This window comes from Oncorhynchus masou, unplaced genomic scaffold (genome assembly GCF_036934945.1).
Source record: "Oncorhynchus masou masou isolate Uvic2021 unplaced genomic scaffold, UVic_Omas_1.1 unplaced_scaffold_2280, whole genome shotgun sequence".
Taxonomy (NCBI): Eukaryota; Metazoa; Chordata; class Actinopteri; order Salmoniformes; family Salmonidae; genus Oncorhynchus; species Oncorhynchus masou.
The window spans coordinates 1-12,877 of NW_027008749.1; the positions used below are offsets into that span (position 1 = coordinate 1).

Below are 12,877 nucleotides of genomic sequence, written 5' to 3' on the forward strand. Positions count from 1 at the left end.
TGGACCCTGCCTGCTGTGACACTGTGAGACTGTCCTTTTCCCCTTTTCTACTCTAATCTGTTTTCTTTTCTCTTAATCTCTTATCTTTTGTTTTCTTATCTTCTCTTCTCTTCACTTTTTCTATTTTTTTTCCTTCTGTCCCTCTCCTCCTCCCTCCCTAGAATGTCCTGTCTGCAGATTTCAAAGGCAGCCACTGGCGTCTTTGTACCATAGTGTTCTGTGTTAGTCTCTGTGCCCCGTGGTTCTCTTCATGTGGGATCCAAAACTTCAGCCAAGAAACAGAGACCACTACACAAACACACAGTGTATACCTAATATCATGGCACATACCATATTTTGTATTGAGTATTGTGTCTGGATATAAATTCCTTTAGGAGAAGTTAGGTGTATCTGTAACAGCCAAATATGATCTAGCATGTTTTGTGTTATCATAAAGTACAATAAGTCACATGACATCTGTAAAATAATCAGAGACGATTATTGGATTACTTATTATTGACTGATTAAATGACTAACTTGTGTTTCCCCACAGATGGCCTGTGAGTACTGGTCCTTAGAGGTGATGGAGCGATGGATCCTTCGTGAGTGCTAGTTATTATCTTCAGACTCAGTCTAGGCTACCTCTGAAAAAACAAAAAGACTTCAGTGGTTGCACTCTATTCCCCATATTCACGTTTTGATCTCCTCCCCTCCAGTGGGTTACCTGCTGTGTCATAGCAGTCTGAACACCAACCAGTCATCTCAGGAGCTGTGGAAGATGGCCCTCCGCAGCGGCCTTCATCTCACCATCATCAGGGATGAGACAATCAACATCCATAAGATCACAGAGGACTACTTCGATGGCCTGAAAGGGTACGTCATTATTATGACATTTATACTCTGTCCTCAGAGTGATTGGACTGGGTGTCAAGCTGATTCCTAGTTCCCAATGTTCTGGGCCCTGGTTCCCAATGTTCCGGGCCCTGTTTCCCAATGTTCGGTCCCTGTTTCCCAATGTTCCGTGCCTGTTTCCCAATGTTCCGTGCCCTGTTTCCCAATCTTCCGGGCCCTGTTTCCCAATGTTCCGGGCCCTGTTTCCCAATGTTCTGGGCCCTGTTTCCCAATGTTCCGGGCCCTGTTTCCCAATGTTCTGGGCCCTGTTTCCCAATGTTCCGGGCCCTGTTTCCCAATGTTCTAGGGCGCTGTTCCCAATGTTCCGGGCCCTGTTTCCCAATGCTCTTGTAGACAACAAAAAACATTGCTGGTTAGCATATTTTAGCATATTTAACAAAGCTCCTACAAAGGTCTTAATTGAATTATGATGGTGGCGCTAAGATGCTGTTGGGAGAGGCCCTGTCTGGTAACGTGTACCGTACTGAACTATAATCTTACTGATAGCTCTTCCTCGTTTCGTTGTGACAGGTACAGTAAGCGTATCGCCGATATCAAAGAATGTCGCGAGCATGTTATAGTCAACAGGTGAGTTATCTGCTTGTGTATAAAACCATTTATTTTTTAACTCAAACTGAGCCTGAAATGATGGAACTGCTTCAGATAGCGCCACCGATTGATTTGATTGGTCTCCCATTTAACGTCAACAGCAAGTAGCACTCTTTTCATGGTCCTTCGAGACTGATTGGAACCAGCAACCATGGCCACCATATGATTAACAGTTAAAGTCAAGAATATAGATAACTATGTGTGTTGTCATATGTATGTCAGTGGAGCCATGCACAGAGAGAGGAGAAGTTTCCTGAGGAACGCCTTGAAGGAGCTGGTCAAAGTCCTGGAGGATGAACCTGGACTTCTGGGACCCAAGGTACATGAACTCATTTAGTTCATCTGGCTAATAGTGCCAATCTATTGCATGTTCAGCTTCCCTGTATGTTTGGACATTATCATCAGCGATGTATTACATTACATTACTGGCATTGACCTCTCGTTCTATACAATAATAAACAGACAAACTGCTGTGTGTTTTTATTTCAGAGCTCTCTATGTTCAGTACATGAATATGGTCAAACAGTGATGTGTCTTTTGCTAAATGTTCAAGTTTTTTCCCTCTCTCACTCTCTCCCCCTCACCCTTTAATGTCAATCCATCCCTAAGGTGTTGTTTGTCTTCATGGCTCTGTCGTTTTCCCGTGACGAGGTCCTGTGGCTCGTCAGATATTCAGAGAATATTCCCAAGACCAAGACTCCAGAGGACTACGTAGACTCGTACGTTTGAAGTTAGACACACAGCAGACCCTCTCACCACAGCAGACCCTCTAACCACAGCAGAACCTCTAACCACAGCAGACCCTCTAACCACAGCAGACCCTCTAACCACAGCAGACCCCTCTCACCACAGCAGACCCTCTCACCACAGCAGACCCTCTCACCACAGCAGACCCTCTCACCACAGCAGACCCTCTAACCACAGCAGACCCTCAACCACAGCAGACCCTCTCACCACAGCAGACCCTCTCACCACAGCAGACCCTCTCACCACAGCAGACCCTCTCACCACAGCAGACCCTCTCACCACAGCAGACCCTCTCACCACAGCAGAACCTCTCACCACAGCAGACCCTCTCACCACAGCAGACCCTCTAACCACAGCAGACCCTCTAACCACAGCAGACCCTCTAACCACAGCAGACCCTCTAACCACAGCAGACCCTCTCACCACAGCAGACCCTCTCACCACAGCAGACCCTCCTGCCATGCCACTTTCTATCTCCAATATCAGCCCTAAATACCACAGCAGACCATATCACCACAGCAGAATGTCTGAAGAATAGCAGACCCTCTCCCACAGCAGAACCTCTCACCACAGCAGAACCTAACATTAGCATTCAACCACAGCAACTAAACAATGGAGAAGAAGCTTATACAACAGCTACAGACCCTGTTAAAGCACAGTAAAGTCATACTGTTGTCATGTGTTTATGTACTATAGCATTGATACTGTACCACAGCAGTTTATGTACCACAGTTTTACCTTCACAGTAGTCACAGTAGTACCCAGTCTCACTAGTTTGTGTTTATGTACTGTATACCCTGTTGATACCATGTAGTATAGATTTACTGTTGATACAGCAGTCTAACCAGTTTGTGTTTATGTACTGTATACCTACTCTGATACAGTAGTCACTAGTTTATGTACAGCAGATTTACTGTTGACCACAGTAGACACTAGGTCATGTACAGTATAGAACCTCTGATACAGTAGACCCTAGGTTAACTGTACAGCAGACCCTCTAACCACAGTAGTCACTAGTTTATGTACTGTATGTTCCTACTGTTGACCACAGTAGTCACTAGTTTATGTACTGTATAGTTCTACTCTGATACAGTAGTCACTAGTTTATATACTGCATATTTTACTCTCACCACAGTAGTCCTAGTTTATGTACTGTATAGTTCTACTCCTGATACAGTAGCCACTTTTATCTCCAATATCAGCCCTAACAGTAGTTACTAGTTGTATATTGTGTGTTGCAGGCAGATGGCTGAAACTCCTGTTGTACATGGAGAGGTTGAGGACCCTGATGACTAATTAACAGCCGTGTGGTGGAACCTAACATGTCCAGTACCATTCAGTTTGATGTCACACAACTAAACCATGCAGGTACTTATACAACAGCTCTGTCTGGTTGTTAAAGCCATTATGTCATACTGTTGTCCATGATGTTTTTACTATATATTCCCTCCAAAGACTAGGATGCTGTATAGTTTTACCTTTGCACGCTGCGGGGGGTAGGGGCGGGGCTGTACTGTTTGAAACTTGAATTGAATAGAGACACTAGTTTGTGTTTATGCCTCAAGGATCTACTGTTGGGCCTTTATTATTTCAGAGCAGACCGAAATAATTGTGACTTATGATACGGTATATGTTGTTTTAGTCTAAGAAAGCATTTATCCCAGAGGACGTTGCTTCTATTACTGTTTTGATTTATTCTGTCCTGTAGTCAATATGTATGTCTGTCCAGAAGAGGAACTGTCCTGATGACATCATTTGTCTCCACCTTGTCTGCACTGACTGTTGATACAGTAAACTAAATGTTTCTGAAATCTGATGTTCATATCTAATGCAAGTCCTAGTTTATGTGTGATACTACCACATGGGGATACAGTAGCACTAGTTTATAGACTGTATATTTACTGGGGCAGTAGCGCTAGTTTATGTACTGTATAGTTCTACTGTTGATACAGTAGTGACAGGTAGCCTATAGTTGGTTAGAGTTACTAGTTGTAGAGTGTGGCAGGTAGCCTAGTGGTTAGATGGAGAGGTGGCAGGTAGCCTGATGACTAAGTACAGCCGTGTGGTACTAGTGGTTACCATGTCCAGTAGGTGGCAGGTAGCCCTAGTGGTTAGACCATGCAGGTACTAGGCGGGGGGGCAGGTAGTCTAGTGGTTATGTCGTCTCAGAGTCCAGGGTTCTTTCCTAATGGTCCTCCAAAGACCAGGATGCCATTTCCTCCCGGGCACGCTGGGGGGTGGCCTAGTTTGAGAGTGTAGAGGTAGAGACACAATACAATGTGGCTATGTGGCCTTTAGAGTGTAGAGGACGGGAAATAATTGTGACTTATCATCATACGGTATAGTGTTTTTAGTGTAGAAAGCATTTATCCCAGGTTGCTTCTATTACTGTTTTGACAGTGAATAGAGTCCAGAAGAGGTAGTCCTGATGACATCATTTGTGTCTCCACCAGGTAGCCTAGTGGTTAGTCCTAGTGTAGATACTACCACATGGGGCGGCAGGTAGCCTAGTGGTTAGAGTGTAGAGGTGGCAGGTAGCCTAGTGGTTAGAGTGTAGAGGTGGCAGGTAGCCTAGTGGTTAGAGTGTAGAGGTGGCAGGTAGCCTAGTGGTTAGAGTGTAGAGGTGGTCAGAGCATTGGGTTAGTAACCGAAAGGTTTCTAGATTGAATCCCAGAGCTGACAAGGTAAAAATATGTCGTTCTGCCTGTAACAAGGCAGTTAACCCACTGTTCCTTGGTTAAGTTAAGGTGGCAGTTAAATTAAAATGTCCCTCAACAGTGGAAAATGGGAGAGGAGTTAGAGTGTAGAGGTGGCAGGTAGCCTGACTGGTTAGAGATTACAGGTGGCAGGTACTTCACTAGCCTGGTTAGAGTGTAGAGGTGGCAGGTCCCATGTTATAGGGGCGGCAGGTAGCCTAGTGGTTAGAGTGTAGAGGTGGCAGGTGCCAGTTTAGAGTGTAGAGGGGTGGCATAAAGATAGAGGTGGCAGGTAGCCTAGTGGTTAGAGTGTACAGGTGGTCAGAGACACTGTAAACCAAATAAGTTTCTAGATGTGAATCACCAGAGCTCCAATATGTCGTTCTGCCACACTTAACAACAGTTAACCACATGTTATAAGCCTACACTGGAACACACTGTCCCATGTGAATAAAATTTGTTCTTAACTGTTCCATGTTATAAGCCTACAATGTCCCTCAACAGTGGAACACTGTTCCCCTGAGACTGGACTGTTATAAGATTACAGGTACGGTACACACTTACCCTGTGAACACACTGTTCCATGTTATAAGCCTGCACTGTTCCATGTTATAAGCCTACACTGTGAACACACTGTTCCATGTTATAAGCCTACACTGTGAACACACTGTCCCATGTTATAAGCCTACACTGTGAACACACTGTTCCATGTTATAAGCCTACACTGTAAACACACTGTTCCATGTTATAAGCCTGTTCCATGTTATAAGCCTACACTGTGAACACACTGTTCCATGTTATAAGCCTACACTGTGAACACACTGTTCCATGTTATAAGCCTACACTGTAAACACACTGTTCCATGTTATAAGCCTACACTGAACACACTGTTCCATGTTATAAGCCTGCACTGTTCCATGTTATAAGCCTACACTGTGAACACACTGTTCCATGTTATAAGCCTACACTGTAAACACACTGTTCCATGTTATAAGCCTACACTGTAAACACACTGTTCCATGTTATAAGCCTACACTGGTCCATGTTATAAGCACTGTTCCATGTTATAAGCCTACACTGTTAAACACACTGTTCCATGTTATAAGCCTACACTGTGAACACACTGTTCCATGTTATAAGCCTACACTGTGAACACACTGTTCCATGTTATAAGCACTACACTGTTCCATGTTATAAGCCTACAAACACACTGTTCCATGTTATAAGCCTACACTGTTCCATGTTATAAGCCTACACTGTAAACACACTGTTCCATGTTATAAGCCTACACTGTAAACACACTTCCATGTTATAAGCCTACACTGTTCCATGTTATAAGCCTACACTGTAAACACACTGTTCCATGTTATAAGCCTACACTGTAAACACACTGTTCCATGTTATAAGCCTACACTGTAAACACACTTCCATGTTATAAGCCTACACTGTTCCATGTTATAAGCCTACACTGTTCCATGTTATAAGCCTACACTGTTCCAGAGTATCAAGATGTCTGTGCTGTCTCATGTTACAGGCCTACACCAGTGTGTCCAAGGCCCCACTCTCCCTCAAGGAATACCCAGACCTGGCTAAAGTGATGAACATGACCCAATTCCACACCAAGATGTTGGACAACATGCAGGAGATGCTTCACGAAACCTCAGATCTCTCCATTCTCTGGTCAGTCTGCTCCCCCATGGGCCCCATAGAAAAAAACCATCCTCTACTCCAGTGGTATTAAAAGTCAATAAGGGTTGCGACCTCTTGTGGCATCATGGGAGAATTGCAGTGGGGAAATTCTGGTGGCAAAAAGGTTTCCCACTGAGGAAGTTTGAATACCGCTTCACTAGTCACTACCCCACTAGTCACTACCCCCACTAGTCGCTACCCCTCTAGTCCCTACCCCCACTAGTCTCTACCCCTCTAGTCGCTACCCCCAATAAACCCTACCCCCACTAGTCGCTACCCCCTCTAGTCCCTACCCCCACTAGTCTCTACCTCCACCTGTCGCTACCCCCTCTAGTCGCTACCCCCACTAAACCCTACCCCCACTAGTCGCTACCCCCACTAGTCGCTACCCCCTCTAGTCTCTACCTCCACTAGTCGCTACCCCCACTAGTCGCTACCCCCACTATTCGCTACCCCCACTATTGGCTACCTCCACTATTTGCTACCCCCACTAGTCGCTACCCCCAATAAACCCTACCCCCACTAGTCGCTACCCCCTCTAGTCCCTACCCCCACTAGTCTCTACCTCCACCTGTCGCTACCCCTCTAGTTGCTACCCCACTAAACCCTACCCTCACTAGTCGCTACCCCCACTAGTCGCTACCTCCTCTAGTCTCTACCTCCACTAGTCGCTACCCCCTCTAGTCGCTACCCCTCTAGTCGCTACCCCCACTATTCGCTACCCCCACTATTGGCTACCTCCACTATTTGCTACCCCCACTAGTCGCTACCCCCTCTAGTCGCTACCCCCAGTAGCCGCTACCCCCACTTGTCGCTACCCCCACTAGTTGCTACCCCCACTGTCGCTACCCCCACTAGTCGCTACCCCCACTAGTTGCTACCCCCTCTAGTCCCTACCCCCTCTAGTCGCTACCCCCTCTAGTCGCTACCCCTACTAGTCACTACCCCCTCTAGTCGCTACCCCCTCTAGTCGCTACCCCCTCTAGTCGCTACCCCTACTAGTCGCTACCCCCTCTAGTTGCTACCCCCACTAGTCTCTACCCCCACTAGTCGCTACCCCCACTAGTCGCTACCCCATCTAGTCGCTACCCCCACTAGTCGCTACCCCCACTAGTCGCTACCCCCACTCGTCGCTACCCCCACTAGTCGCTACCCCCTCTACTCGCTACCCCCACTAGTCCCTACCCCTCTAGTCCCTACCCCCTCTAGTCCCTACCCCCACTAAATCCTACCACCACAAGTCCTTCTAGTCCTTTCCCCCATTAAACACTACAACCACCAGTCGATCTAGTCCTTACCCCCACTAAACCCTACCACCACAAGTCCCTCTAGTCCCTACCCTCAATAGTGTCTACCCTCCCTGAACCCTAGTTCATATAGTGGCTACCCCCGCTAGTCACTACCCCAGCTCGTCCCTAACCCCGCTAGTCACTACCCCAGCTAGTCCCTACCCCCAATAGTTTCTACCCCCACTAAAACATAGTCCATATAGTCCCTACGCCCACTAGACCCTACCCCTCTAGCTCCTACCCCCACTACTCCCTCGTCCCTTGGTACTTCTGTAGATCAGACGTGATTGGATAAAAGCAATATGGCAATAAGTCTACCTTGCCAATGACCTAGTCCAAGATATTACAGCATAGACAAATAATCTACTGTACATGATGTGCATAGGGTCTATGGCAGGGGTCCCCAATAGGGTCTATGGCAGGGGTCCCCAATAGGGTCTATGGCAGTGGGGTCTATGACAGGGGTCCCCAATAGGGTCTATGTCAGGGGTCCCCAAGAGGGTCTATGGCAGGGGTCCCCAATTTACATTCAGCTGCGGGCCGATTACATTGGGATACGTTTACATATGCTTCTCTGTTTATGCATGAAAATACAGTACTTGGGAATATATTTCCTAAATTAAAATCACTTTGAGCTCATTACCTGGGGATTTTACAGTCTTCAATGTCCAAGAACATAAATGTTATATATACCATTTCAATATACACTAATATATATATATATACAGTGCCTTGCGAAAGTATTCGGCCCCCTTGAACTTTGCGACCTTTTGCCACATTTCAGGCTTCAAACATAAAGATATAAAACTGTATTTTTTTGTGAAGAATCAACAACAAGTGGGACACAATCATGAAGTGGAACGACATTTATTGGATATTTCAAACTTTTTTAACAAATCAAAAACTGAAAAATTGGGCGCGCAAAATGATTCAGCCCCTTTACTTTCAGTGCAGCAAACTCTCTCCAGAAGTTCAGTGAGGATCTCTGAATGATCCAATGTTGACCTAAATGACTAATGATGATAAATATAATCCACCTGTGTGTAATCAAGTCTCCGTATAAATGCACCTGCACTGTGATAGTCTCAGAGGTCCGTTAAAAGCGCTGAGAGCATCATGAAGAACAAGGAACACACCAGTCAGGTCCGAGATACTGTTGTGAAGAAATTTAAAGCTGGATTTGGATACAAAAATATTTCCCAAGCTTTAAACATCCCAAGGAGCACTGTGCAAGCGATAATATTGAAATGGAAGGAGTATCAGACCACTGCAAATCTACCAAGACCTGGCCGTCCCTCTAAACTTTCAGCTCATACAAGGAGAAGACAGAGATGCAGCCAAGAGGCCCATGATCACTCTGGATGAACTGCAGAGATCTACAGCTGAGGTGGGGAGACTCTGTCCATAGGACAACAATCAGTCGTATATTGCACAAATCTGGCCTTTATGGAAGAGTGGCAAGAAGAAAGCCATTTCTTAAAGATATCCATAAAAAGTGTTGTTTAAAGTTTGCCACAAGCAACCTGGGAAACACACCAAACATGTGGAAGAAGGTGCTCTGGTCAGATGAAACCAAAATGTAACTTTTTGGCAACAATGCAAAACGTTATGTTTGGCGTAAAAGCAACACAGCTCATCACCCTGAACACCCTATGCCCACTGTCAAACATTGTGGTGGCAGCATCATGGTTTGGGCCTGCTTTTCTTCAGCAGGAACAGGGAAGATGGTTCAAATTGATGGGAAGATGGATGGAGCCAAATACAGGACCATTCTGGAAGAAAACCTGATGGAGTCTGCAAAAGACCTGAGACTGGGACGGAGATTTGTCTTCCAACAAGACAATGATCCAAAACATAAAGCAAAATCTACAATGGAATGGTTCAAAAATAAACGTATCCAGGTGTTAGAATGGCCAAGTCAAGGTCCAGACCTGAATCCAATCGAGAATCTGTGGAAAGAACTGAAAACTGCTGTTCACAAATGCTCTCCATCCAACCTCACTGAGCTCAAGCTGTTTTGCAAGGACGAATGGGAAAAAATTTCAGTCTCTCACATTTACATTACATACATTTAAGTCATTTAGCAGACGCTCTTATCCAGAGCGACTTACAAATTGGTGAATTCACCTTCTGACATCCAGTGGAACAGCCACTTTACAATAGTGCATCTAAATCATTAAGGGGGGTGGTGAGAAGGATTACTTATCCTATCCTAGGTATTCCTTGAAGAGGTGGGGTTTCAGGTGTCTCCGGAAGGTGGTGATTGACTCCGCTGTCCTGGCGTCGTGAGGGAGTTTGTTCCACCATTGGGGGGCCAGAGCAGCGAACAGTTTTGACTGGGCTGAGCGGGAACTGTACTTCCTCAATGGTAGGGAGGCGAGCAGGCCAGAGGTGGATGAACGCAGTGCCCTTGCTTGGGTGTAGGGCCTGATCAGAGCCTGGAGGTACTGCGGTGCCGTTCCCCTCACAGCTCCGTAGGCAAGCACCATGGTCTTGTAGCGGATGCGAGCTTCAACTGGAAGCCAGTGGAGAGAGCGGAGGAGCGGGGTGACGTGAGAGAACTTGGGAAGGTTGAACACCAGACGGGCTGCAGCGTTCTGGATGAGTTGTAGGGGTTTAATGGCACAGGCAGGGAGCCCAGCCAACAGCGAGTTGCAGTAATCCAGACGGGAGATGACAAGTGCCTGGATTAGGACCTGCGCCGCTTCCTGTGTGAGGCAGGGTCGTACTCTGCGGATGTTGTAGAGCATGAACCTACAGGAACGGGCCACCGCCATGATGTTGGTTGAGAACGACAGGGTGTTGTCCAGGATCACGCCAAGGTTCTTAGCGCTCTGGGAGGAGGACACAATGGAGTTGTCAACCGTGATGGCGAGATCATGGAACGGGCAGTCCTTCCCCGGGAGGAAGAGCAGCTCCGTCTTGCCGAGGTTCAGCTTGAGGTGGTGATCCGTCATCCACACTGATATGTCTGCCAGACATGCAGAGATGCGATTCGCCACCTGGTCATCAGAAGGGGAAAGGAGAAGATTAATTGTGTGTCGTCTGCATAGCAATGATAGGAGAGACCATGTGAGGTTATGACAGAGCCAAGTGACTTGGTGTATAGCGAGAATAGGAGAGGGCCTAGAACAGAGCCCTGGGGGACACCAGTGGTGAGAGCGCGTGGCGAGGAGACAGATTCTCGCCACGCCACCTGGTAGGAGCGACCTGTCAGGTAGGACGCAATCCAAGCGTGGGCCGCGCCGGAGATGCCCAACTCGGAGAGGGTGGAGAGGAGGATCTGATGGTTCACAGTATCGAAGGCAGCCGATAGGTCTAGAAGGATGAGAGCAGAGGAGAGAGAGTTAGCTTTAGCAGTGCGGAGCGCCTCCGTGATGCAGAGAAGAGCAGTCTCAGTTGAATGACTAGTCTTGTAACCTGACTGATTTGGATCAAGAAGGTCATTCTGAGAGAGATAGCGGGAGAGCTGGCCAAGGACGGCACGTTCAAGAGTTTTGGAGAGAAAAGAAAGAAGGGATACTGGTCTGTAGTTGTTGACATCGGAGGGATCGAGTGTAGGTTTTTTCAGAAGGGGTGCAACTCTCGCTCTCTTGAAGACGGAAGGGACGTAGCCAGCGGTCAGGGATGAGTTGATGAGCGAGGTGAGGTAAGGGAGAAGGTCCCCGGAAATGGTCTGGAGAAGAGAGGAGGGGATAGGGTCAAGCGGGCAGGTTGTTGGGCGGCCGGCCGTCACAAGAAGCGAGATTTCATCTGGAGAGAGAGGGGAGAAAGAGGTCAGAGCACAGGGTAGGGCAGTGTGAGCAGAACCAGCGGTGTCGTTTGACTTAGCAAACGAGGATCGGAGGATCGGATGTCGTCGACCTTCTTTTCAAAATGGTTGACGAAGTCATCTGCAGAGAGGGAGGAGGGGGGAGGGGGAGGAGGATTCAGGAGGGAGGAGAAGGTGGCAAAGAGCTTCCTAGGGTTAGAGGCAGATGCTTGGAATTTAGAGTGGTAGAAAGTGGCTTTAGCAGCAGAGACAGAGGAGGAAAATGTAGAGAGGAGGGAGTGAAAGGATGCCAGGTCCGCAGGGAGGCGAGTTTTTCCTCCATTTCCACTCGGCTGCCCGGAGCTCTGTTCTGTGAGCTCGCAATGAGTCATCGAGCCACGGAGCGGGAGGGGAGGACCGAGCCGGCCTGGAGGATAGGGGACATAGAGAGTCAAAGGATGCAGAAAGGGAAGAGAGGAGGGTTGAGGAGGCAGAATCAGGAGAAAGGTTGGAGAAGGTATGAGCAGAGGGAAGAGATGATAGGATGGAAGAGGAGAGAGTAGCGGGGGAGAGAGAGCGAAGGTTGGGACGGCGCGATACCATGCGAGTAGGGGCAGTGTGGGAAGTGTTGGATGAGAGCGAGAGGGAAAAGGATACAAGGTAGTGGTCGGAGACTTGGAGGGGAGTTGCAATGAGGTTAGTGGAAGAACAGCATCTAGTAAAGATGAGGTCGAGCGTATTGCCTGCCTTGTGAGTAGGGGGAAGGTGAGAGGGTGAGGTCAAAAGAGGAGAGGAGTGGAAAGAAGGAGGCAGAGAGGAATGAGTCAAAGGTAGACGTGGGGAGGTTAAAGTCGCCCAGGACTGTGAGAGGTGAGCCGTCCTCAGGAAAGGAGCTTATCAAGGCATCAAGCTCATTGATGAACTCTCCGAGGGAACCTGGAGGGCGATAAATGATAAGGATGTTAAGCTTGAAAGGGCTGGTAACTGTGACAGCATGGAATTCAAAGGAGGCGATAGATAGATGGGTAAGGGGGAGAGAGAGAATGACCACTTGGGAGAGATGAGGATCCCGGTGCCACCACCCCGCTGACCAGAAGCTCTCGGGGTGTGCGAGAACACGTGGGCGGACGAAGAGAGAGCAGTAGGAGTAGCAGTGTTATCTGTGGTGATCCATGTTTCCGTCAGTGCCAGGAAGTCGAGGGACTGGAGGGAGGCATAGGCTGAGA

The 12,877-nt window shown here is 47.7% G+C and overlaps 1 protein-coding gene across 1 annotated transcript in view; it reads left to right on the forward strand.

Moving 5' to 3' along the window:
- Positions 1–532: 532 nt before the first annotated feature.
- LOC135533192 (nck-associated protein 1-like) overlaps positions 533–12,877 on the forward strand; it is a gene marked incomplete at its 5' end in the record, with an annotated part of 35,220 nt that continues 22,875 nt past the window's right edge. The window contains 7 exons of the mRNA XM_064960588.1: positions 533–581; positions 696–852; positions 1,402–1,458; positions 1,702–1,798; positions 2,089–2,198; positions 3,468–3,489; positions 6,457–6,602. Coding sequence (XP_064816660.1) covers positions 533–581; positions 696–852; positions 1,402–1,458; positions 1,702–1,798; positions 2,089–2,198; positions 3,468–3,489; positions 6,457–6,602 — 638 coding nt within the window. The remainder of the gene's footprint in view (positions 582–695; positions 853–1,401; positions 1,459–1,701; positions 1,799–2,088; positions 2,199–3,467; positions 3,490–6,456; positions 6,603–12,877) is intronic.